At 38.7% G+C, this 27,323-nt stretch overlaps 3 protein-coding genes and 1 pseudogene across 3 annotated transcripts; 3 read left to right on the top strand and 1 right to left on the bottom strand.

Moving 5' to 3' along the window:
- The first annotated feature begins 235 nt into the window (after positions 1-235).
- On the top strand, positions 236-8,234 carry LOC120170814. The gene is made up of 5 exons (XM_039178678.1): positions 236-353; positions 7,082-7,335; positions 7,446-7,584; positions 7,668-7,753; positions 7,866-8,234. The coding sequence occupies exons 1-5, from the start codon at positions 236-238 to the stop codon at positions 7,992-7,994; spliced, it is 726 nt and encodes a 241-aa protein (XP_039034609.1). The 3' UTR covers positions 7,995-8,234.
- On the bottom strand, positions 7,924-27,105 carry LOC120170844 (epidermis-specific secreted glycoprotein EP1-like). The gene is made up of 3 exons (XM_039178696.1): positions 25,727-27,105; positions 9,208-9,212; positions 7,924-7,935 (listed from the first exon to the last, which is right to left on the bottom strand). The coding sequence occupies exon 1, from the start codon at positions 27,085-27,087 to the stop codon at positions 25,771-25,773; it is 1,317 nt and encodes a 438-aa protein (XP_039034627.1). The 5' UTR covers positions 27,088-27,105; the 3' UTR covers positions 7,924-7,935; positions 9,208-9,212; positions 25,727-25,770.
- Positions 15,633-19,056, top strand: LOC120170845 (trihelix transcription factor ASIL2-like). Its single transcript, XM_039178697.1, has 2 exons — positions 15,633-16,714; positions 18,857-19,056. The coding sequence occupies exons 1-2, from the start codon at positions 15,823-15,825 to the stop codon at positions 18,868-18,870; spliced, it is 906 nt and encodes a 301-aa protein (XP_039034628.1). The 5' UTR covers positions 15,633-15,822; the 3' UTR covers positions 18,871-19,056.
- LOC120170847 lies at positions 20,154-23,122 on the top strand (annotated as a pseudogene).
- Positions 27,106-27,323: the final 218 nt, after the last annotated feature.

Raw genomic sequence — 27,323 nt, 5'->3', positions numbered from 1 at the left:
AAAAAAGACTCGGAATGGACCGGATTTACACCAAGCATGTCAAAAGTTAACTTTTCCAAAACAAGATGGTGAAAGTTATAGGGGCAAGACAAGAAAAAGGTTATTGACCCGAGGAGTCCTTTCGAAGACTACGAGAACAAGATGGAGAAACCCTAGCTGAGCTTGATATCATTGCTGACGAATTCAAGAAACAAGAAGCTAAACTTCGAAAAGTTCTTATCGATTGAGAGTTCCAATGGCGCTGTCGTTAGGAACAGGCTCATCAGAGAGTGAAAGCCAGAGATGCAGTCATTTGAGACTTTTGGGGGCAAGCAGCTTGTCGCTTATACAATTTAGCCAAAGGAGCCGGAACGGTTTGATAGGGTATTCAACCGGCGACAAAAAAAGATAGAAGATGAATCAAGTTATCAGAGGTTGTTCGGGATCTATACCATCAAAATGTTTTTTGTCTCTTCAGACGTAACACTTTTGTCCCCAATAAGGATTATTTATAATGACAGACACATTTTTTAGATCAATACCTCGAACATTGCATGCATTATGCATTTAAACATATTTTGCATTTTGTTATTTTCATTTATTTACATTTACATTAACTAACGATAGTTTGACACACCTCATCCACATAACACTCGTTCAAACAGAAAAAAAAAAACAGGAATTTTACGATGAAAGCAAGGACAGTCACGAAGAAGCAATTTGTGCATCTGAGGGTACATCAAAAGAAGCCATGACAAGAATCCATGAGACATCCTAATGAAGCTTTATCCCATTTTGCAACATCCTGTTTGAACTTTGTTTTTACTTACTCATATTTCTCTTTGTAACTTGCTTTTGAACTTTCTCATATTTCATTTTATAAGGATATTTCAATGAATTCATACTGAGCATTGAATCAAAATTACAACTTGAAATTATTTGAATATCAACTGAATAAAAAAAACTCTGTAAATGATTCAGAGTTACAGATCTTTGACAAAGTAACACGATTAAAAGCCAATAAAACAAAAGACTTTGACCTTACCCAGAAGATACGCTCAAACACCATACCCTTCTCTTGCAAATAACCAACATTGCATTCTCCCTTAATAAGGCTTGATATTTAGATGTGCATAGGAGCGGACAACATGGGGCATCTTTTGCATATGACAATTACTATACTTTTTGTTTAATACGTTCAGTGATGATAATGATCTTCACAGATGGAATAGTTGAATAATCAAATCTAGTTTAGGTCAGTTGTTTGGAAATTGAACTCTAAAGATGAGATTCCTTGACTTTCAAAAACACCTAGACCATAACGGGTTCTTCTTGACAAGCTTAAGAAGTTGAATCTGTATACCCAAATTATAATTATATATATATCTACAATAAAGCTTGATTTGTCCCTCTAGAGCAATTGGTTAAACGCCCCGGCTTTATGGATAAGATTTAGCTAGCCTGATAAAGGTGATTATAATATACAATAAACCTTGAGTTGTCCCTCTAGAGCAATTGGTTAAACGTCCCTGCTTAATGGATAATATTCAGCTAGTCTGATAAAGGTGATTATAATATCTACAACGATATTGAGTTGTCCCTCTAGAGCAATTGGTTAAACGCCCCGACTTTATGGATTCAGCTAGCCATACAATGGCAAATTTAAATAAGGAGTTTCGGTAAAAATGGACTAAGGAGTTAAGGAACACCTGTTATAGCCAAATTCACACGAGCACTCAAGAATTTTATTTTTAGACCGATATTTCTGCATTGTCTTTGTTAGAGGAGATTACAAAACTTAAACAAATGGAAGATTTCAGAGAACCGAAATAGAAGGTATAGTAATTGATAATGCTAGTTGCGTTATTTTGTCTGCATCCAATTAAAATGCCAAGCCAAAGAAAAAGCATGTTGCAACAAAAAAAAATGACATTTTTTATGGCTGAAACCTTAGGTCAACCTAAAGCCAACTTATCCACTTGAATATTTGTCAAAAAGCTATAACTCTGATAGCATTAAAAGAGCTATTGATTCTTTTTGATATTCTTTGAACTCATGTTTATAATTTGATTCGATTTGATTGAGAGCCTGAATTAAGGGGCAATGTTTTACATAATTCTTCTATTTTCATATCTTTTTTCCCTCCTGAATAAGAGAAAGGAAAAAACATTTTCAAACAAGACAGTCTCAAATGTGAAAGGCTACAACCCTAGAAGAAAATGGGGCATGATCGATTGTAAGGATTAAGATCGGTAGACAAAGCACGAGACTCCGTCCATGGCTAATTCATATTGCATGCATATTAGACATACTTAAGAGCATTACATTTATCATTTTCACATGCATAATTTCTTGCAGCTTTCAGAGTCAAGTTTCGACTTCATGACGAAAGATACTCGATTCAAAAGCTCCTTTAAAGATCGATGGTGGTTGCTTGACTTAGCAGTAAGAAGCTACACCTCAACCGACTTGACATATCTACAGATCTCAGAATCAATTTCAGATGGGTTCGAGAGCCAATTCAAAACGAATCCATATCAGCTTAACTCAATAACGAGTAGCAGGTTTCCAGTTAACATTTTCAAGCCAGATTGCAATTCCACGACGAAAGATATTCGGTTGACATAATTTATCAGTGGGCTTTCCCGTGAAGGGGAGTCATCCTAAAATCATATATTACTTGGTTCAGACCCGCTAAGAGGAACCACCTGAAGAATTATAACCAGCTTAGACCCGTGAAGGGAAGCCATTTTTTAAAGAAACTATTGGCAGCATAACTCAAGGCTAGAAGGATTATCTGCCAACAAAAGACCTTCGAGTTCCATTACACTCAGCTCAAAGGCACAATATTTGCAGCATAGCTCAAGGCGAGAAGGGCTATCTGCCAATAAAAGACCTTCGAGTTTCGACTACGCTCAGCTCCAAGGCATATCATTTGCAACATAACTCAAGGGTAGAAGGGTTATCTGCCAATAAAAGACCTTCGAGTTCGACTACACTCAACTCCAAGGCACATCATTTGCAACATAGCTCAAGGCAAGAAGGGTTATTTGCCAACAAAAGTCCTTCGAGTTTGGCTACGCTCAGCTCAAAGGCATATCATTTGCAGCATAAATCAAGGCTAGAAGGGTTATCTTCCAACCAAAGACCTTCGAGTTCAACTACTCTCAGGTCCCAAGCACATCATTTGCAATATAGCTCAAGGCAATAAGGGATATTTGGCAACAAAAGACCTTCGAGTTCGACTACGCTCAGCTCCAAGGCACATCATTTGCAGTGTAACTCAAGGCTAGAAGGGTTATAAGCCAATAAAAGACCTTCGAGTTCGATTACACTCAGCTTAAAGGCACAACATTTACAGCATAACTCAAGGCGATAAGGGCTATCTGCCAACAAAAAGACCTTCGAGTTCGATTACGCTCAACTCCAAGGCACATCATTTGCAACATAGCTCAAGGCAATAAGGGCTATTTGTCAACAAAATACCTTTGAGTTCGACTACGCTCAGCTCAAAAGCATATCATTTGTAGCATAACTTAAGGCTAGAAGGGTTATCTGCCAACCAAATACCTTCAAGTTTGACTACGCTCAGCTCAAAGATACATCATTTACAACATGACTCAAAGCAAGAAGGGCTATTTGCCAACGAAAGACCTTTGAGTTTGATTACGCTCGGCTCCAAGGCACATCATTTGCAGCATAACTCAAGGCTAGAAGGGTTATCTGTTAACAAAAGTCCTTCGAGTTCGATTACACTCAGTTCAAAGGCACAATATTTACAGCATAGCTCAAGGCGAGAAGGGTTATCTGCCAATAAAAGACCTTCGAGTTCGATTACACTCAGCTCAAAGGCACATCATTTACAACATAACTCAAGGCTAGAAGGGTTATCTGACAACAAAGACCTTCGAGTTTGATTACATTCAGCTCAAAGGCACATCATTTGCAGTATAGCTCAAGGTGAGAAGGGTTATCTGCCAACAAAAGACCTTCGAGTTCAATTACATTCAGCTCAAAGGCATATCCAATTTACAACATAACTCAAGGCGAGAAGGGTTATCTGTCATAAAATACCTTCGAGTTCGATTTCATTCAACTCAGAGGCAAATAAAATTTACAGCATAACTCAAAGCAAGAAGGGCTATCTGTCAACAAAAATTATCGAGTTTGATTCCATTCAGCTCGGTGACACATCAATCGCATTACTTTTCGATGGAAATCGAGGTTTTCAAGTCAAGAAGAAGAGCTGGGTTAGTCGTGCCTTAGTGACAAGAAACTATTTTTTGGCAGCGCAGCTTAAGTCGAGAAAAGCTATCTGTCAAATAAAAACTTTCGAGATTTTATTCAGCTTGAGGGCCTATCAACCACATGGTGGAATCAAAGGATTACTTTCCAGTCAAATTTTTAAACCAAGGTCTTTAAATCGAGAAGGGGACCGAAGCGGACTACAACGAAAAGTCACATTTTGATTCCGAACTACGACTATCATTTCAAGATGGACTCGACTTCGCGACGGAGGAGCCATCCGCAACTCAATTCGACAGGGAGTTATTTTTAATTGAAATATCAAAGTCAATTTTCAACTCCACCGAACGAAAAATTGTGTCCTTTTATCTTTGTCCTATTTTTTGTTACACGAAAAAAGGACAAAGAAGGGCAACAGTAGACACCAATTTTTGTCTTTATACTATAGTTATAATTATATAATGTATATATTATCTAATATATATATATATTATCATTTACATCTCATTCTTTCATTTTATTTTTCAGGTCCAAAGTCATTACAACAATGGCCCAACAGTGATCCACTACAAAGCCCAACAGAACGCTTAAGTGGTCCAGACTCAACTGCACACACGACCCGAACCCGGGTTCAAGACCCGTGAACCAAACCCGAACTAGCCCCTTGACCCAATGCAAATTAGGGTTTGTTTGGTAAACCTTAATTGCTTCAGCCTCATCTCAGTGTCGCATGGTCAACAGCCCACGCCTCACGCCTTCCTCTCCGATTCTTCCGGCGAACGTAACTCCATCACTAACGTCACACGAATAACAAGCAACCAAGCAACAAATAGAAGAATTTTAGTTCAAATAAGACTCAAAACTGTAATCTAAAAATAGTATATTTTAGACTATAAATACATGTAAAATCAACATGTAAAGTACATTTCGATATACAAGAAAATATACTCAGAGAAATTACACGAAATACAAGCAAAATTCGCAAGAAATATTATATTGAAATCGAGGAATTTTTGTAAAGTTTTCGAAAAGAAAAGGTAAAGTTTGTACCTTTTTCGCTTTAGATGCTTGCATGCGTGTTTTATTCATCATTTTGGTTCGAATAGAACCCAAAAGGAAGGTTTTCGGCCGAGGACCAAGGGGGTTGTTTTCAAATTTTTTTAGATCTACGCAACCCCGAGGCCGTTTTAAAAGTGAGGCGGCGCGGTCGGATTCTGGGTTCATCGAGAACCCAGGTGTGTTCTTCATGGATGAAGAACAGAGGAGATAAAACGAAGGGGGTGATTTTGATTTGGGTTGGTTTGAAATGAAAATGAATAGGACGTTTTAATTGGCATTTATAGTCGACCCATTTGGATCGACCCAACCCGAGCGGATCCCTGGGGATCCGCATGTTTTCAAGCAACCATGGGGATAATTCCCATTTGGCCCCTCGGCCTTTTGAAAGGTTCCATTGTGCCCCGAAATACTTTGAAATTTGTCCCTTAATTTGCTTTTTCTTACAATTTCATCCTTTTCAGATTTTTTTTTACATTTCATTATTTACGTATTTGTTTTATAATATTTTTTTCACTTTCTTCCTAATACTTTAATTTTTATATTTATTATGATATATTATATATATATATATTCTTTTTATTGTTAGTTTTTTTTATTTTATCAATTTTTTCTTTCATTTTATTTGTTATTGTTTTTTTTGTTTAATCCCATTGTTATTTTCCTTATTTTGTTGTTCTTTTCCCTTTTGTTTTATTTTAATTTATTTTCCATTTTATCATATTTGGTTTCATTTTTGTTTATATCTTTATTCTATTTAGTGTTTTACTTCCCCTCTTTTATCGTTTTATTTCATTTAATTATTTTCTATTTTTTTTATTATTTTGTTTTGTTTTTCATTTATGTTATCATTTTATGTTTATTGTTTTCATTTTTACTTATTCTATTATTTTTCCTTATTTCCTTGTTTTGTCTTATTATTTTTACATTTACACACTTTTTGTGCTAATTTGATTACGTACTTCATTACAAATATAATATTTTTATCTTTTAAATGTATTTCAATCAATAAGAGGTAAGGTATCCGATCTATCCATTTATTTTAAAATAAAAGATCGGTGGCTACTCCTAATCCAATTTCCTAAGTCGAAGCTCAATTTCGAGACCAACCGAAAGACAACCGCGATAAGTCGTAATTAGAAAACTTTAAATAATATAATTTGTTCATTTAATCTATCGTAAATTAATTTGTTCATTAATATCCTTCGATTTTATATCCTATTCAATATTACTATTATGATAAATCGAATTACTGTATTTTATATATATTTGAATGAAAAGAGAAGGCAAAGGCCAAGTTATCTAGCTGCAGGCTGCAAGCCGAACGTATGGGGGACCAGCAAGGTCACGGATAGGGGTGTAAACAAGCCAAATCAAACTCGAGTATTACTTAGCTCGACTTAAACTAGAAAACTAAATTGATAAACTCAACTCGACTCAAAAATTCACTTAAATTTTTCAAACTAGATCGAACTCAAAAAATAATATTAAAACTCGATTCGAATTCGAAAAGACTCGAACTCAAATAAATAAATCAATCAAAAACTCGATTGAAACTCAAAACTAAAGCTCAATTCAAGCTCGATACAAACTCAATAAAAGCTCGTTACAAGCTCGATACAAACTCAATTCAAGCTCGACGGATTAATATTCATTTACTGAAAACCCATCCCCTTTTATAAACTCATTTTACCCCCTTATTCCCCGTGGACAACCGACGTGGGATATCAACTCACAAATGCATAATTCATATATTCCAAGCTTCTTTTCACTCTCTGTTTAAAAAATAAAGCTTCCTGAGGAATAAAAAACCAAACCGGACTCGTGATAACGGTGACTGAATCCATTCGAGCGTTTCTCCTCTCCGTCTCCGACGACCAGTGTCTCTCTCAAGAGCTTCGAGAACTTGCTGTCGCTCTTTCGTCGGCAACCAATGCATCATACAAGCAGATTCGAAGCTTATGGATCCAGTCAGATGTTGAGACTAGGCCCGCATTGATTTCTCTTTTCTCCGGATCTAATTTCGTTTTCGCCAGCCCTAAACCCAGAGAGAAGGTAAAATTGAACACGATTTAGATTCTAGCGTTCTAGATCTTTCATGGTCGCGTTTTCGTTTTAACCGCGATGCATATTTTTCCTTTTCTTTTTGAAATTCGAATTTGTAGAGTGAAGAATTGAAGGAGAGGTTAAGTAAGCTTAAAGAACAAGCAGAGAGGAGAGAGTATCAGGAGCTTGTTAAAGATATAACGCCCAAGAAGGATGTCTATGAACCTTTCTCTACTTACAAGGATCAAATTGGCTTTGGTTAGTAGTTTTCTTTGATAATAACTGTCATACTGTTTCTTAACAATATCGTTTATTACTTTCGGTGATATATGAATGAATAGGTTTACATGTTGCGCTGATAATGTTTATTGGGTATTTGGTTGGACATTTTGCATTCAGAGCATTGTTTAACAACAATCCCATCATGGTAATTTCAGACTAGGAATCTCAAATATAAAGTATTTATGTTATGTGCTCCTTATTTTAGATTATTTATTTAAGAATTGAGTGTGCTGACGATGATGTGTTTTATACTGCAGAATTCTGCTGGAGGTATTCTTGGATTGGTTTTTGGCATGTTCCTTGAAAAACTTTTGTTCATTATCAGAACTTCGGAGCCAAACCTTAAATCCCCGTCCTCGACTTCGAGAATGAAGAAAAATCAATAGACTAGCTAAGAAGAGGTGGGTTGTGTTTTCTTTCTTACTGCCTATTTTCCATTATAGATCTCTTATGTGGGTTTAAGAACGAAACTGTTATCTCATTGTAATCATAGTGATATGGTATTTTATTTTAATGTTCTTTGTCATGAACAACGTTTTTCCCTGTCCGATGCAAAGGTTGTGTAGGATTATTTTTTAAGTTCTGGTGAATGCTAATAAATAAGAGAAGAAATAGAACCTTCTTTAGTCATGGTGAAAGTTAAAATTTTTGAATTCTCTTCTTCCTATATATGACATACATGTCAATGTTGAATTAATAAATCATTCTCTTTAAGAGACATGAATAATCAGTATCCAAGTTAATATATGGCTAAGAGCCTAAGGTTGTAATATGTTTTGGATCTGAAACTGCTGTGAATATCCTAATGCCGCATATATTCAGAATTGTGAATTGGGTAGATATTTATAGGGGAAACAATGCCAGCAAATGTTTTAAAAGGATATACTTGTTTTAAGGATATGGAAATGTAGAAGCATGGAATGAAAATTTTATGATGAAATATAGAGGTGAATTTGGTTTACAGAACATAAAAATGAGAACTTTTCAGCATTATAATTCTGAGGATTTCATGAAGATCTCAAACTTTTAAAACAAATAGATAAATGAACTTGCGGCTTAGTTAAGATTTAATTGTAAAGATGGAGAGTCCCAAATCCAGGGAGGATAAGTAAGCCTGAAGTTGGTAGGATAGAAATTAGAAACCAATGGTGGCGCTCTTCAAATTGAACTCTCCCATGTCGTATCCTCTGTCCTACTCCTTGACACCTTGTAATAGTAATCAGTATGAATACAATCATCAATGAAATATATGTGGCTCCTTTTAATGCCTTTGACTCTCAACTCAGAGAGTGAGAAAGACTGGCTAAGCGCCCCCAAAACAAGGCATATTTTCCCAAATATTCTACTGGAATCCAATTCTTCAGACTGAAATCTATAATGAATATTTCAAACATAGTTCTGTAGCTGATTCTGGTGAGAGTTTGATCCTTCCTGTGGTACACAAGCAGTAATTATCGTATTTCAGCAAGATATCAGTCTTCAGTTGAGTACCGCTTGTTCTAGGGCCTGCTTGGACTGGTTAAGAACTCTGTCATCTCTGGAGAAGGCGCATTGAGGTCACAGGTAAATATTTTTCCAGTTTCATGCAAGGGCATAAACCTATCCTTTTTGATATATGGCATCTGTAAAACCCTAGACCCTAAATACTAAACCATAAACCTTAAACCTTAAATCATAAACCCTAAACACTAAATCATAAACACTATCACATAATTATAAGGGATAAGATGTCTTAGTTTTATTATAGAATTTTTAATATATTTTTAAAATTTTATAATTATCAATAATGTATTTTTAATAATGTAATTTTAAAAAATCTAAAATTATAATATAACATTTTTTCGAGCTGCTCACGAGCTTTTCGAGTCGAATATCGAGTAGCTCGTTTCGGCTCGTTAAGAAATTGAGTCGAGCTCGAGCTCGAGTCGAGTCTATTCAATCCGAGTATGTATCGAGTCTTGATCGAGTCGATCTCGAGTAGCTCGCGATCTGTCTCGTCTCATTTACAGCCCTAGTCACGGAGATGGAGCCCAGCGAGAGCTGGAGGGACATCATCAAAGGTTGACAGGCTGAAATTATCTCTGCAATGAAGTTTGGCCATGGCATCGGCAAGAGCGTTGCTTTCACGAGGGATCCATATGGAATCGAAGGACTAGCTTCTATGGCAAAGGGATGAGATGGCCCGAACTAAGGGAGTATGAGCAGGAATAAGACCAATATTGTTGAGAATGTTGGCGGCTTGAGCATTATCGGATTGAACCTGCATGAAATCGAGACCAAAGGACCAGGCGAGTTGCAGACCAGAGAGAATACCCTATATCTCAGCATTTGGGGGGTTAGAGATGTCGATAGCTTTATTAAAACCAAGGAGCCATGTTCCGTCTGATGATCGAAAAATACCACCAACAAAGCTAAGACCGGAGTCAGCATTGACCAGGCATCATAATTGAGACAGTACCATCCGCTCGATGGGTGCATCATGGCAATGGTGTAACATCCTAATCCAATTCGATCAGAAGGTCATCAAATTTGGATGTTACACAGAACCACATGAATGGCTAACCACTTTTTAAAAAAAAACGTTTCATGAAGGTACCATCCATAAAATTTAATTACCAGACAAATACGAAATATAAGTGTTTAATACGGGGGAGCTCCCGACATAAGTCTCCAAAATATATCATTAATTTAAAATACAAAGTTTAAGAATCAAGATACAAATAAGGATCTATGACAGTACATGCCCTCTAAAACTCTTGAAACGTACTTTGAAGAAGTCGAGTCTGGAATCCAAGTCTAGCGAAGAGCTCTTCAACTAGCACATACTGACCTGCGCACGAAAACGCATTCCATACGCTGAGCTCATAAGATCAGTGCCACAAAAAATAACCAAGTTATACTACATGCATCCAATATATAAGCATGATACAATATAACCATGAGCAATGCAAAACTCCAAGAAACGATAAGTATCATAGTGTAGTTCGGGGTCACATTACATCACGGAAGACATGGCTCACACCACTATTTACTTATAACACTTAAGGAAGACCTGGGTCACACAACATCAGTGTCTCCTTAACATTCGGGTCAAGTTCGGGTCACGAAGCATCGGCACTTGCTCCGCTAGCCTACTTCTAAAGAGTACTCGGGATATGTCCGGGTCACGTAGCATCGACATGACATCCAACTAACATTTTAAGTGCCCAAGCACTAGATTGGATATATCAAAATATTTTACACACATAACGCTCACATTGTTAAGTGAATCGAGTGTCCTCATTATTTCCTCGAGTATCAAACAATACTAGTTTTATGTCACTTTATTTCGTAGCGTTATTAGTCGAGCTTGATCATTACCATTAGTTTTCGAATTTAAGGTTTAGTAATTGGCTAATCAAAGGACCAAACTAAACTTCTTCAAACATGCTGAGGCCAAGACAATATTTCTTAACACTTTGGACCTCTATTGAATGAAATTCTATCCTTTTTCATCGGAAAAACAATGAAGAGATCGATCCTTTATTTAGAGGGATGGGTCCTTTTCCCTGAGGGACCGATCCATTTGAAAAGGGATTGATCCTAGGCACAACAGAGAGTTTGGGATCGATCTTTTTGGTCGAGGGATCGATCATTTGCTGAACAGAAACTTTGGGATCGATCCCTTTGGTCGAGGGGTCGATCCTTTTTATGGGAATGACTTACTTATGCTTGGAAAACACCTAAAAATCAACCCAACAATTACCCTTAAGGCTAGCAACACATGCTTAACGTCTTATTTAGTGTCTTAGAGGTCAAAGATACTAACTTTCAAGCTTACAACACACAAATACGAATATTGCCATGGAAATTACTCTAGCATGCTTCATGAACTAAACCATATCATTTATGCACATTTAATGAACTGCATGTGGTATGGACAAGTTATAATCGTGTTACCTTGAAACTAGGTTACTGAAAAAAGTCCTCAAATCACCCAAGGACTAGCTTTTCTTTGCCTCTAGCTTTTGAGCTCTCCCCTTGCTTTTGCACTAATCAAATCAAGCATAATGAGTTGTTAACTCATTTTGAACCTTAGGAAGAAGCCAGAAATGTTTCCTTACAACTTAAAACTCATAAAACGATCCATAACTTAGGATCCTATAAACCCCCACTAAAACTTGTTTTTGGCTAACTTACTCAAACCTTGTAAAAGAGAACTTAATTTGAAGCTTAAGAGGTGTAGTTCATGATTCTTACTTTATAATTCATAGGGGATGCTTGGTTTTCTTAAAGGTTCAACCTTTCTTGATTTCTTTAATGAGAAGAAGATGGTAAGGAAGAGAGGAAAAAGAAAAAGAAATGTGAGGAATGGCTAACATACGTGATATCATCCCAATTAAATGGGATTCAAACTTTCTTTGAAAATTTGGGATAATTGCTCACCTAGTCCTTCTTCCCTTGGTTCGTGATTAAAATCATCTCCTTTAATAGCTAGTTGGGCTCATCACAAGCCCAAATCAAATCCACTTGGGTCCAAAGATTCATATACTAAGGTAAAATTATTCATAAGCCCAAAAGAATAAACCTAAAACTCCTAACCCTATTTTGGGGCGTTACAAATGGCTTGCTCGATGGTAGTCACATTGAAAATGATATTGTTTTTTTCACTTCCAGACCTGCCAAAGGGAAGAACAAAAGAGCAATGACCAATAGACACACAAATCGTAAACAATATCATGAGAAAGTAAGTTACTATCAAGCCAATCATTCAGGTCAATGAGAAAGAAGGATCAAAGATTAGTGGGGTCAAGAATGGCATTCCAAAGAGAGCGGGCATGAATGCAATCTATGAGACAGTGAAGCTGAGTTTGATTTAGAGCTCCACAAACTGGACAAGACGGGGTGAGGGAGATGCCACGACGGAAATGTTATTGATTCTTTATTGTACACTTATGATAGAGGACCCAGAGGAAAACACAAATGCGCATGGACCATACGGTCTTCCATTGAGGATCGATTTAGTGCTAAGAGGAATCGACGAGTTTCACATGGGCAGATTGAATGCTGAAGGAGATGAGGATATCCCAACACCATGAGTAGGGTTAGGGGGAACCGTGCTAAGAATATGGGGAAGGACATGAGGAAGAAAGAGGGAGGAAATGATAGGAAGGTTCCAGTCACCATCAGAATTAGTGAGGTCTTTGGGGGAAGAAATCGATAAAGGAGGATGATGAGGGTTGGGCTAATTGTAGAGGGGTCCGAGAGAAGGAAGCCAAAAATCCTCAAGGGCATGAAGACTCTCACCATTACCAATAAGCTACGACAAGTTACTTTTAAGAAAGTCCCAAACGTTCGAGATGACTCTCTAAAGGGGAGAGCACGAATGACGGAAGATGGAGGGAGAACATATGAAATGTATACAGTATTTCTGGCGAAGGGTCATGACCCAGAAGTCATCTTTGTTGGCAACTAGAGAAAAAGAAAGTTTGAGCATGAAGGCAGTATTGTGATCATTGGAATGGTGAAAACCGAGACCACCACATTGAAGGGGTTGACAAATGTTGTTCCAATTAATAAGGTGGATTTTCCAGTTAGGGGTGGTAGAGCCCCAGATAAACTGATGATGATTTTGTCAATTTTATTACAAGTGCTGATGGGGAGGCGAGAGGTCTACATGAATGTCAGATAAGACAAATTTGGCAAGAGTTATACGGCCCGCCATCAAAAGAGATGAGGTCGTCCAGACATTCAAATTAAACCTCATTTTGTCAAGGATAAACTCGTAATCAGATATACGAGCTCGTTGGTGGATGACAGTGAATCCTAAGTAATTGCCCAAGGACAAGACTCTCTGGAAGCCTAGGGCACTACAAATAGCATCAATGGTAAGGGTCAGAGTAATAGGAGAAAAATAAATATGGGATTTACGGGTACTAACACGGTGACCAGAGAAATGGCTAAACTCGAAAAGGATTTCAGAAATGAGATGTGCATTGTCAATATCAACTTTAGCATAAAGGATAAGGTCGCCAATGAAGAAGAGATGCGAAAGGGGAAGGCTATGACGAGCGAATTGGAAGGGTTTCCGGGAGCCATTATCAACGACGCACTGGATGTTGTGCCCAAGCCTTTTTATAACAAGAACGAAAAGATAAGGGATAAAAGGTCCCATTGACGAACACCTCGCTAAGTCTTGAAGGCCGTGGAGATGGAACCAATCCATTCAACGTACATGGTGGAAGAGGTGATGCATTCCATAATGATGCAAGAGAAGCCGAGGGGATATCCACATCATTTAGAGAATCGTGAATTAAATCCCAGCAGAGATGATCAAAAGCTTCCTCAAGATCCACCTTGATAGCCATCCAACCTTGTTTGGTTTTCTTGCTATGTATAGAGTGGACGATCTCTTGGTTCAAGATGATATTTTTCGTGATCGATCTACCTACAATAAAGTTAGTTTGGGTCGGGAGAATTAGGAGAGACATGATAGGCTTGAGGCGACGGATGATAATCTTGGTGATGAGTTTATAGGGGCGGAACACAAGCTGATATGTTTGAAGTCGGTGAAGGAATGAGGGGTCTTAACTTTGGGGATTAAGAAAATGGACGTGCGATTGATGGAATGGGTCAATGGGGCTGCCATTGAAGACCTCATGGACCATGAGACAAAAGTCATTACCCACGGTATACCACTGGTTTTGGAAGAACTCAACATATAGGCCATCAGGGCCCGAGGCTTTTAAAAGAGATGTGGCATTAAGGGTTTCATAAATTTCGAGGTTCGAGGGAGGAGCTTCAAGGTATCGGGATAGATCAAGGGGAATGGAGGAAAACAACCCGAGATAGAGTAGGTGCCATGAATGCTCTCACTGAAAGAAAAAAGAGACTTGAAGAAAATAGTAGCCTCATTCTTAAGGATAGTATCATCATGACACCAAACATAATTGATCTTAAGGGCATTAATGCAGTTACGGGCTTTGCGCTGGTTAGCTTTACAGTGAAAGTATTTTGTGTTGCGATCACCTTGGGTAATCCAGTCGGAACGAGATTTCTTCTTCCACAGAAGCTCCTCTTAGTCAAGGAGGTTTTCAATCTCAGCTTGGAGATTAACTTCCAGCTTAAGGAGGAAGCTAGTGCGATGGTGCTCCAAGGCATGCTGGACTACTCAGAGTCTGGACATGGCAATGCGCTTGTTGGTACCAACACGGCCAAAGATGGTGGAGTTCCAAGAATCAGCGACATCAGTGAAGTCTGAAATGGTGGTGGAAATACAGGGGGAGGATTTCCAATTATCTCTCACCATACGGTCAAAATCAGCGTGCAAACGCCAACCGGTAAAGTATTTAAAATTTCAAGTGAGGGAATGGTTATTAAGGTGACCGACTTTAAGAAAGATAGGTCTATGGTTAGAGAACATATGGAGAAGATGAAGGACAACAACTTTGGGAAATGACTTATCCTAGTGAGAGTTGCAGATAAACCTGTCAAGGTTTACGAAGGAGGAACCACGAGACCAAGTGAAATCGGGTCCTTGGTAGCCCATGTCACGAAGATCGTGGTTAAAAACAAAGTTTTGGAAATCGCGATTACGTTTGGAAGACACACAACTTTTACGATCAGAAGAGTTAAGGATAGCGTTGGAATCGCCCTTGAAGAGCCAAGGAGAGTGAATAGAAGCGGCAAGAGTATGAAGGTGGGGCCAAAGGTGTTTTCTCTTAGACGGGGTGGGACTAGCATAGATCAACGTGGCAAGGGAGGAGGCATTATTGGAATTTAAAGTATAACGGAAATTATTGGGATTACTGTATTATGTTTATAATATTATGAGTATGACATCAAACTAATTGATTAAAATTTAATAATTATTTAATAATAATAATAATAATAATCAAAATAATTATTTACATATAATTTGAAATTATAATAGTAGTAGAATAATTATACATACCGGGGACGTTAATCAGGCCAACAGCGAAAAAAAGAAAAAGAAAAAAAGATAACGTCAAAAGATGCCAAGTACACTAGTCGTTGCCGAGCCTAATCCGATGATGAGCCACCCAGTGACCAGTGACCAGGCACCCCACCTCGCGCGCGCTCTCTCTCTCTTCCCTTTCCCTACTCTCACGTGTCGGCCGAGTCATCGCCGAACCGCTTTTTTGTTTTAAAATCTATAACCCTAATTTCTCCCCCTTCTAATCCAGACCCAACCCTCATTCGTTCATCTTCTCGATGGCCGATATCACCGATCCCGTCACGCCGTTAGCTATGATCACCCCTCCTTCAGCCACTCCCAGCTCACGTACGTTACCCGTCCGTGAAGATTGTTGGTCGGAGGAAGCTTCGTCCACCCTCATCGACGCTTGGGGTCGCCGTTACGTCGAGCTTAACCGTGGGAACCTCCGTCAGAAGGACTGGCAGGATGTTGCGGACGCCGTTAATGCTCTTCACGGTCATACTAAGAAGACGCATCGTACCGATGTTCAGTGTAAGAACCGGATTGATACCATTAAGAAGAAGTATAAGACCGAGAAGACGCGGATTGCGGCTTCTAATGGAACCCTAACGTCGTCGTGGCCCTTCTTTGAACGATTGGATGGTCTTATCGGATCTAATTTTTCAGCTAAAAAGGTTTCGCCTTCGTCTAAGATATCACCGAAGCCCTCGCCGAGTTTTTCACTCGGGATCCCCGGGTCTCCTCCCGTGGCTCTTCCGCTTCCGTTGCCCTATAGGACGACTCCGGCGCCGGCTACGGTTGTCTCTCTTCCACAGAAGAGGCCGGCTGTCGACGATGGGTATTTCAATAGAAATTATTCTGCCGTTGCTGCGGCTGCGGCTGCGGCTGCGGATGTGGAGAGTGACGAGGAAGAGGAAAGCGAGGGAGAGGGAAGTGAAGGTGAAGGAGAGGAGAGGGAAGGGATGAAGAGTTTGGCAAGAGCGATTCAAAGGTTTGGTCAAGTGTATGAAAGAGTGGAAGGGGAGAAGCTGAGGCAGATGGTGGAATTGGAGAAGCAAAGAATGCAATTTGCTAAAGATTTGGAAGTGCAGAGGATGAGGATGTTTATGGATACGCAGGTGCAGCTCGGGAAGATCAAACGTGGCAAACGATCCTCAGGTTCCAGCGGTGAGGCCTGTTCTTCCTCATAAAAGAAACTACGTTTACATTTATATATTGTTGTATTTGTTATTTGGTCGATTAAAATTTATACTTTCATGTAATGAGTTCATTTATGTTATGCGTTCTAGACATTCTTAGGTTTTTATAACATTTTTTCTTGCTTAGGTTTTAAAGTGTGTTTTTGACATTTGATGGAATGAAATGATAAGGGTTTTAAGTTATTGGATTTTAATAATGTGGATTCTTATGTGTTTTGTTTAGTGATTTAGGAAGTGAGGGGGCTACCCACTTTATGTTTGTAGAGTTTTATCTTATTGTTAAGATTCTAGCATGGGGACTCAAAGGTGTTCAAAGTTGTAATTGTTAATACTGGTAATGAACCATTTTCCTGTTTTCTTTGTTTGATGGCTGACCTTTAAGGGAGCTGGTCAGTGGCTGTCGGAATCAGTAGGGGTAATGTTCATTCATGGAGTGATGTGCATCAGTTTGTGGTATGCTTTTGGAATAGACAGGGACAGTTAATTCCTCAATGATGTTGTTTTCCCCCAAAGGGCGTGACCTTACTTTCCTTTTTGATGCTTCTTGTGGAGTGCTGTCTTGAATCTGTTCAATAGTTTTTGTTGAATGCTTTCTTCAAAGTATAAATGATTGTAGCTTTATGCTGATTCATAGTTATACTACTGTCTTTTGTGTGTTTAACGTAGAACCTTGCATGAATACCTGGTCTCCCTTCGTGTATGCTATACAAGAACAAGAGTCATTTGAAAGTTGCATGCCTGGGATGGTTGATATTTGATTTCAGTTTGAAGATAATATTCCAGAGCGTTAAAAGTTTTTAGTTTCTTTTGATGTTGGAAATGAATGACTGAACAGAAGTGACACAATTTGCTTATCTTGTTATCCATGTAGCTGGTAAAAGGAGGATGATCCTGTTTGATCATTTGCCTCCCAGAGCCCTCTAAACCTTTAGTCATTGCAGAATGTTGCTGATTCTGTTGGCTTATCGGGTATTCCATTTTGTTAAATGCATGTTTATGATGTCCGTAGTATCGGAAAGTATGCTTATTTGGAATGTCCTATAGTATGCTGGCTTGCTACTCAGTTGATAGGTCTGAGGTGTGAATGTGCACGCTTGTTTGTGTTAAGTAAGGCTGGGGTGTGGCTTGGTAGCTTTTGCTTGCAGAGTGGTCAGATTTAGGCTTGTGCTGAGATAAACATTATCTGTCTGTCTAAATTATTTTCTTGCCGTGTCGGCATAAAATGGATGTTTCCCAATGCCGGTCAGCTAACAGAGGTTGGCTGCTTTACCGACAGTACCATGTGCCTAGAACCTTATTGACACCCATCAAAGACTCAATAGCTAAACATGCTTCAGCATTTAAGTTGCTCCCAAATCTGGGGTACACAGCACAACATAAATATTTGTCTATAAGTTCTCTGTATGGTTAAAAATGTTGGCATTTCCTAGTTTAGAAAAAGTTAAATAACTACCAATTTTGATGTTGGCCTTTTGCAATATAAGTTATCTAAGTCTTTTAATTGTGATTCATGATGAATGGCTCTGAGGCTGATTTTTTTAGGATATGCTTAAGCTTGTGTTATATTTATGAGTTCTTACCTGTTGAACAAAAAGATGAGCGTGATTCATCTCCCGAGTAAACTTATCTACAAAAATTCTTCCAAAGTCTGGCATTCAGACCTTTCTGTTTTAGGCTGATTTTTTAGGATATGCTTAAGCTTGTGTTATATTTATGAGTTCTTACCTGTTGAACAAAAAGATGAGCGTGATTCATCTCCCGAGTAAACTTATCTACAAAAATTCTTCCAAAGTCTGGCATTCAGACCTTTCTGTTTAGCACAATGGTTTTTCTATGCATCTGTCTAATACACAGGGAGTTACTAATTATTAGAGGTCTTTATTGTGCTCGGTTTTTGTTGTGTGATATGTCTGTGGTAAAATACGCATATGTTCGTTCCACTGAACCAAAACGGTCGAGTTTTGATTTGATGCTTTCATTATTAGATTTTACGGTCAAGGACATGAGGGAAATGTATGCATCATGTTCCCGGCAGTTTTGTATCGTTATTGATCATAAGATTTGATGTAGAGGCGATCTCTAAAAACAGGTACATTTTTCTTTATTGCAGATATCTATAGCTAGCCAATCTGGGGGAGAGTTTTGACAGTTATTTCCATGGGAAGAATATGATATTTGACTTTTATACTCATTCCCTTCAAAGTATATAGTTATTCTGGACTCAGAACTCGGAATATAACCAGCAGTTGGCAGATAAACATTGCCCTGAAGCTTCAAAGTTCCTTTCTTTTGCCCTTCATTTGGGGGTCACAAACTGAAGTTGTACTTTTAATTTGGACCTACACTTTTTGTCCAATGTCTTTTTTTGTTTGTTTGTAAGTCTGTATTACCTGAAATGGACAAAATTGGGTTGTATTCTGAGACACTTGTGGTAACTATCCCCTGCCAGAAGCTTTCCTTTATTTAGAATATTTGTTCTCCTATATCTATTGAATCTAGGCTAAAATCTCCACAAAATTCATAAAAGACTAACATTGTTTTCGATGTGGAAATATTTGTCTCGTGCCTGTAGTAGACAGTGCCACAATGAGCCTATATATGTCCCGATAAGCATTCACATGAAGGGGTTCGTCAAGTTTACAACAAACTACAAAGTAGATTAACATCCAACAAGAAAATCCGATTAGCTAACCTGGTGCAACAACACCTGTGGAACCCAGCTTCCGATACGTAAAGGGGTAGTTACAAGCCTTCTGGAAGTATCATTCATGCAGTGTATCAATCTAGCTAGCACTTTAAAATCAAAGCCTTCTCCTTGAGCACATACACAGTATATCAAGAATATTATAGTATTTGACATTAACACTCATCCCTTGAAAGGATATATAGTTATTTGTAGCAGACACTGGACTGTCAGAACTCAGAGAAGATAAACAGCAGTTGGCATATAAGATTGCCCGAAGCTTCAAAAATCGTTTCTTTTGCCTTTTGCCTTTTGCCCTTCATTTGACTGGGACGAAAGGGAAAGTGAAGTCGTAATTTAACTTGGACCTACACATCTCTTCTGTTTTAGTTATGGAGTCTATTGTAAGTCTGTGTTTTGCAGCAATGTTTAAAGTAAAAAATATTTGATCAAATTTGATTGAAAAATAATATTAATTAATCTTTATACTATTTTTCAATTAGTACTTGTATATATTGAATTGGGTGTTACATTTTTACTACTATTATAATAGATGGAACTATAATATTACATAATATCAAAATAATTTAATGAAATTAATAATTATTTTATAATAATTAAACAATCAAAATGTCATTTAAATATAGAATTATAATGGTATAGATATTATAAAATAAAAAGGGGGGCGGGGGCGGGCCTTACTAACGTCAAAAAAAAGGAAACAGGTAAAAAAAAAAGACAACGTCAAAAAATGCAAAGTACGCTAGTCGTTGCCGAGCCAAATCCGATGATGAGCCAGCCAGTCACCGGTCACCAGTCACGCGCTCTCTCTCTTCCATTTCCCCACTCTCACGTGTCGGCCGAGTCATCGTCGTACCGCTTTTTAATTCTCTAACCCTAATTTCTCCACCATTCTAATCGAGACCCAACCCTCATTCGTTCATCTTCTCGATGGCCGATACTACCGATTCCGTGACGCCGTTAGCTATGATCACCCCTCCTTCAACCACTCCCAGCTCACGTACGTTACCCATCCGTGAAGATTGTTGGTCGGATGAAGCTACGTCCACCCTTATCGACGTTTGGGGTCGCCGTTACGTCGAGCTTAACCGTGGGAACCTACGTCAGAAGGACTGGCAGGATGTTGCCGACGCCGTTAATGCTCTTCACGCTCATACTAAGAAGACGCATCGTACCGATGTTCAGTGTAAGAACCGGATTGATACCATTAAGAAGAAGTATAAGACCGAGAAGACACGGATTGCTGCTTCTAATGGAATCATAACATCGTCGTGGCCCTTCTTTGAACGGTTGGATGCTCTTATCGGATATAATTTTTCAGCTAAAAAGGTTTCGCCTTCGCCTAAGATATCACCGAAGCCCTCGCCGAGTTTTTCACCCGAGATCCCCGGTCTCCTCCCGTGGCTCTTCCGCTTCCGTTGCCCTACAGGACTACTCTGGCGCCGGCTACGGTTGTCTCGCTTCCACAGAAGAGGCCGGCTGTCGACGATGGGTGTTTCAATAGAAATTATTCCGCTGTTGCTGCCGCGGCTGCTGCTGTAGAGAGTGACGAGGAAGAGGGTGAGGAAAGTCAGGGAGAGGAAAGTGAAGGTGAAAGAGAGGAGAAGAAAGGGATGAAGAGTTTGGCAAGAGCGATTGAAAGGTTGGGTCAAGTGTATGAAAGAGTTGAAGGGGAGAAGCTGAGGCAGATGGTGGAATTGGAGAAGCAAAGAATGCAATTTGCTAAAGACTTGGAAGTGCAGAGGATGAAAATGTTTATGGAGACGCAGGTGCAGTTCGAGAAGATCAAGCGAGGCAAACGGTCCTTGGGTTCCAGTGGTGAGGCCTATTATTCCTCATAAAAGAAACTATGTTTGCATTTTCTTATATTGTTGTATTTGTTATTTGGTTGATTAAAATTTATACTTTCATGTAATGAGTTCATTTATGTTACACTTTCTAGCGTTCATGGATTTAATTTTTTTTTTCTTGCTCGGGTTTTAAAGTGTGTTTTTGACCACTAGATGGAATGAAATGATAAGGGTTTTAATTATATGGATTCTTATGTGTTCTGTTGAGTGATTGAGGAAGTGAGGGGGAGTGCCCACATTGTTTGGAAAGTCTTGTCTTATTGTTAAGATTCTAGCATGAAAACTTAAAGATGTTCAAAGATGTAATTGTTAATACTGGTAATGAACCATTTTCCTCTGTTGTGTGTTATGTTTTCTTTATTTGATGGATGGCCCTTAAGGGAACTAGTCAGTGGGTGTCGAAATCAGTATTGATAATACGTAGGGGTAATGTTCATTCATGGAGTGATATGCATCATCTTGTGGTATGTTTTTGGAATAAACAGGGGCAGTTAATTCCTCAATGATGTTGTCTTCTTCCCCAAAGGTCGTGACCTTGCTGTCCTTTTTGATGCTTCTTGTGGAGTGCTGTCTTGAATCTGTTCAATATTTTCTTTTGAAAGCTTTCTTCAAAGTATAAATGACTGTAGATTTCGGTTGATTCATAGTTATACTACTGGCTTTTGCGTGTTTGGCGTATAATCTTGCATGATTACCTGGTCTTCCTTCATGTATGCTATGGAAGATGCATATGAAAGTTGCATGCCCGTGATGGTTAATATTTGATTTCAGTTTGAAGATAATATGCCAGAGTATTAAAAGTTTTTAGTTTATGTTTCTTTTGATGTTGGAAATGACCGACTTAACAGAAGTGACACAATTTGCCTGTCTTGTTATCCTGTTTGATCAATTGCCTCCCCGAGCCCTCTAAACCTTTAGTCATTGGCTCGTTGCAGAATGTTGCTTATTTTCTTGGCTTATTGGGTATTCCATTTTGTTAAATGCATGTTTATGGTGGCCATAGTCGCAGAAAGTGTGTGTGTGTTAGGTAAGGATGGGGTGTGGCTAGGTAGCTTTTGCTTGCAGACTGGTCAGATTTAGGCTTGTGTTGAGATAAACATTATCTGCCTGTCTAAATTATTTTCTTGGCATGTCGGCATAAAATGGATGTTTCTCCAATGCTGGTCAGCTAACAGAGGTTGGCAGCTTTACCGACAGTACCAATTTGCCTAGAATTGTATTGATACCCATCAAATACTCAATAGCTAAATATGCTTCAGCATTTAAATCGCTCCCTAATCTGGGGTATACATAGCACAACATAGATGATTTGTCTGTAACTTCTCTGTATGTTTGAAAATGTTGGCATTTTTCTGGTTTAGAAAAAAAGCAACTACCAATTTTGATGTTTGCCTTTGCAATATAAGTTGCCTTTTGAATGCGATTCATGATGAGTGGTTATGAGGCTGAAATTTTTAGGATCCTGTTAAGCTTGTGCTATATTTGTCCCCGGTTTTTGTTGTGTGATATGTCTGGTAAAATACGCAGAAGTTTGTTCCACTGAACCAAAAGGGTGAGTTTTGATTTGATGTATTCATTCTTAGATTTTATGGTCAAGGACATGAGGGGCAATTTATGCATCATGATCCCGGCTGTTTTGTATCGTTATTGATCGTAAGATTTGATGTAGAAGTGATCTCTGAAAAAAGGTACATTTTTCTTTATTGCAGATATATATAGCTAGCCAGTCTGGGGGAGAGTTTTGACAGTTATTTCCACGGGAAGAATATGATATTTGACTTTTATACTCATTCCCTTCAAAGTATATAGTTATTCTGGACTCAGAACTATAAACGTTGCCCTGAAGCTTCAAAGTTCCTTTCTTTTGTTCTTCATTTGGGGGTCACTAAAACTGAAGTTGTAATCTAGTTTGGACCTACACATTTGCTCCAATGTCTTGTTTTTTTTTTTTTTTTTGCAAGTCTATGTGTTTGCTGCAATGGACAAGATTAGGTTGTATTCAGAAACACTTGTGGTAACTATCCCCTACCAAAAGCCTTGCTTTCTCTAGAATCTTTGTTCTTCTATTTCTATTGAATCTGGGCTAAAATCTTCACAAATTTCATAGAAGACTAATCTCGTGCCTGTAGACTATGCCACAATGAGCCTATATATGTCCCGAAAAGTATTCAAATGAAGTGGTTCGTCAAGTTTACAATGAACCTATGTATGAAGGTCGGTGTCCAGTAGGTTGCAAATGGCTCTTTATAAATCAAGAAAAACGTCATGGGTGTTGAATGCAACGCTTTGGCCTTATTACCAACGATCTCTGCATCTTCTGTTCGAAAGCAAAAGAAACTAGAAACCATCTCTTCGCCGAGTGCTCGAAGACAACTTCCATTTGGAGATCAATAATTCAACTTTCTGGTTTGAGCAGGCAATTATCGACTTGGCCAAACCTGCTGGATTGGGCGACATCTACATGGAAAGGTAATTCATTGATCACTTGCATTCTGAAGCTATCATGTTGCGCCTTTAATTACACCATTTGGGAGGAAAGTGATCGCAGAATATTCAAAGGAACTTGCAGAACCGAAGAGAGAATTATTAATACTATTAAGGAGATACAAGGTTCTTAACCTTGAGGTCGTGGGATCGAGTCCCATGGAGGGCATTTCATAATTTGGAGGTCTCCTACGGAAGCTGCTCTCAACCTAGTGTTGGGGGCAACCTACTATCTTACCTCCCTTTACCCCATTACATATGAGAACAAGGGACATCCATTTTTATAGTATAAATTCAGCTCTTTGTAACCACTGGGGTATAATATAATTTTGCTGTAAATTGATCTCAGTTCTTGTTATATTGATTGGACTGTATTGTTAGTAGCTTGCTGATATTTTTGGGTAATAAAATCTTGATTATCCAAAAAAAAATGACCCTTCAAGAAAAACGTGGATAGTTATTCAGCTGTCATTTGTGTGCTTGATCGCATGAATACATGCCTCCCTTCATGTATATATTATATACATATGAGTTGCAAACCTGCGATTGTTATATGTTGTATTCCATGCATCATCACCCTCACTGTTTACTTTCCTTGTGGAGTTCATGTCTACACAATGCCCAATTTCCATTGTTGCACACATTTATAGGTATACCTCACCCGAGATCATTATTATGACAGAGAAGAAATGAAAATGACCTTACTACGACGGAGAAGAAGAGTTTTGTGGGAGTGTTCTACTTCAAGTTTTTTTTTCCTTTTTTCCTCTTCAAAATCTGCATCCACGTTATTCTCATAAATGCAATACAAGCAGAACCGCTTGGCGAGCCATACGTTTTTTTGACAAGTCCAAATGGGCTTACCCCTTCCAACCATGCATGATTAGCATATAGGAACACGATACATTGAAGTGCTAAATCAATGGCAGCAGCAAATCATAAGATGGCCTTGCTTTTCTTTTTCTTCTTTCTCTTACAGGTTTGCTCACAGCTTGCTTTCGCTCATTCTGCTGTCAAGTTTCTTCCTGGGTTCGAGGGACTCGATGTATTTAATATCTATTTGTTTGTAGTATATTACATAGATGTATGTAAAATCTAATTGTTTGTAGTATATTACAAGAACAAAACAACTATAAAGCCTATTTTATTTTATAAGATTCGATTGAAGCATACTCTCTCCTCGATCTCCATGTAGTGGTAATCATTACATGATGATTCCATATTTGGCAACTCAATAATGGATAAGATTTCTCAACTATTCAATTATTGATGATTGGAGAGCATGGGTGGTGCAAAGTCAAAGTTACAGGTGAGTCTGGTTATTATTTGGATTTTCCCCTTTCTTTTGAGATGCTCGAGAGAAGCTAACTTGGGTGGTAAAAGTTTGCAGATATACAAGAACTTATTCCAACAAAATGACATTTGCTAATGTCAAAGCGAGGAACTTACTCTTCTATTTCATTTTCTTGTATTCATAATCTTTCAACAAAAATTAAAACAAATTTTGTTGTGTGGTTGAATTTGTAGGAAGCAGGGCATGAGGCTGCTTTGTACAAGACTCGAGAGCATAGATGAACAATCATTGTGATGGTGATAAAATCCCGTCCAGGACAATACCCCGCACTATGATCCGGTTCTAGGAGTGTAAATCTGTAACACTCTCTATTTGATCTGAATTTTTAATCGAATAACAGATATTGCATTCTAATAATATAATAATATCGCATCTAAACCTAGTCATTAAAATTAAATATTTTATACCATGAAAGATCTTATTCCTAGTGAATTAAAATATTGAAGGCATCTTAAAAATTTATAGACAAATTACTAAATCTTAATACATTAGAAGAAAATGTAATTTATGAAAGGATTAAGTATTGATATAAGTATAATGGTATCGAAACCCATAATATGATATCGATATTATAACAAAATATTAAACCATGTATAAAATATTGGAGCTCCATTTTTCCAAAACAGAGGAATCTACTTGGGCATCTTGATGTAGGCAACATGAGCAAGATCGGTGACCTTGACCAGAGTACCAAGCTCAGGAACCACCAGACATTTGGATGATTCCTCCCTATAGAAGAACCCTGAGCACCCACAATCATTGCTGCATTTCAGTCTACAATCATTCAACTTCATGGGACCATCCCCTTCTGTATATCCGTTAGTAAAATGCTCAACGCCCACGACTTTGTAGTAACCCACGTTTGCACCACCTTTACACGGCGGCAGTGCCGGCGGCACACAGCTTTTGCTCCACCCTAGCAAGCCCTTTGGCGTAGGACACGCCACGCATTGGTTGTCATCGCAAAGTCCCAGTGAACCGCACCTTTTTGGTAGATTGCAAAGGCTTTCATGGTCTTCACCGTCAAAGAGTTTAAAGGTGTTGTCCCAGTATCCCCAATTGACATTTTCATTGTATGTGTAGATCTTAAGGTTACCATCTGATTCCACTCGGAGCATGGAATATGTGCCATTGTATTTAGGCCTTGTCAAAATGTGGGTCCCTGAGCTAGAAGAGCCTTTCATATCATATGTGAGCCCTAACTCGAAAGCATACGCTTGTTCGGTCTCCGGCGAGCAATAAAACTTCATATTTGCTAACGAACCTTGCCCGTTTCCGAACTCATACGACCTGTAATATAGCAAAGGCAAAGCTGAATTCATGCTTTTATAGTACATCTTTAGGTACCTTTCCTCCATAACGAAGCTGTAAGGTCCTTCGGATCCATCGGCAATAGACGTGCGACTAACCAGCTTGTTCGGACCATTGGCTCGCAGGGCTTGTCCCACCAAAAGTGTGTCTGTCGGGTGGTCAAAACTCTGCCAAATGAATCTGGCTTTCTTATCATACAAAACCAAGTTACCGTTTTGTAGTAGTTTCAATCCTACCACACCCTTGTTGGCCGTGCGCGTTTGCCATGCCACGGTTCCATCGGCATCGGCCAGCACTAGATTTCCGTTAGACCCAAAAATCAATGTGGCATTTTCGCCGACAGGCCTTGCTCGATTGGCTTCCCAGACCCACCTCATTATGGACTCGGACCGGCGACTGCCCATTCTTAGTGCTAAGGTGAAAGCATTAGGAGTGGTGTTGTAGAAGCATAATTGGAATGGTAACAAGGCAATGGGTAGTGCACGATAGTCTGCGAAATACTCGACGCTTAATTCTCCTAAATCACCTTCGTTTACGTACTTGAAGGTCCTTGAGGGTGGAACAATGGCATTGGCCACATTCGAAGACCAAAAGATTAAAAATAAAAAGGTGGCTGAAGAAAGTAAAGAGCTACTCATTTTGTGGTGTTTGATGCTTAGCGGATGACGTTTGTGTGTTGGGGGGGGGGGGGATTCTGAATTTATAGTGTAGTTTTTCATTCAATTCTATGAGCCCAAAACTGACCGGCGTTCTATTTCCATGGCTTGTCAAAGATTACCTTTTCGTGTGTTCGCGTACACGATCTCAGCAATTGTATTTGAAATGGACACAATACCATTTGCTTCTACCTGTCGCCCAAGTCCATAGTATTTGA

The sequence above is a fragment of the Hibiscus syriacus genome, unplaced genomic scaffold (assembly GCF_006381635.1).
Source record: "Hibiscus syriacus cultivar Baekdansim isolate YM2019G1 unplaced genomic scaffold, ASM638163v2 tig00111794_pilon, whole genome shotgun sequence".
Taxonomy (NCBI): Eukaryota; Viridiplantae; Streptophyta; class Magnoliopsida; order Malvales; family Malvaceae; genus Hibiscus; species Hibiscus syriacus.
The sequence above is the reverse complement of the archived record's forward strand: the minus strand, read 5'-3'. Positions and strand labels throughout refer to the sequence as shown.

Excerpts from the sequence above, each read along its gene's own strand:
- LOC120170814 (XM_039178678.1), top strand. The coding sequence starts at position 236 with ATGGCGCTGTCGTTAGGAACAGGCTCATCAGAGAGTGAAAGCCAGAGA. Across the intron at positions 354-7,081 it reads TAGCCAAAGGAGCCGGAACG|GAATAAAAAACCAAACCGGA; the intron begins GTTTGATAGGGT and ends AAGCTTCCTGAG. Across the intron at positions 7,336-7,445 it reads GCCCTAAACCCAGAGAGAAG|AGTGAAGAATTGAAGGAGAG; the intron begins GTAAAATTGAAC and ends TCGAATTTGTAG.
- LOC120170845 (XM_039178697.1), top strand. The coding sequence starts at position 15,823 with ATGGCCGATATCACCGATCCCGTCACGCCGTTAGCTATGATCACCCCT.
- LOC120170844 (XM_039178696.1), bottom strand. The coding sequence starts at position 27,087 with ATGAGTAGCTCTTTACTTTCTTCAGCCACCTTTTTATTTTTAATCTTT.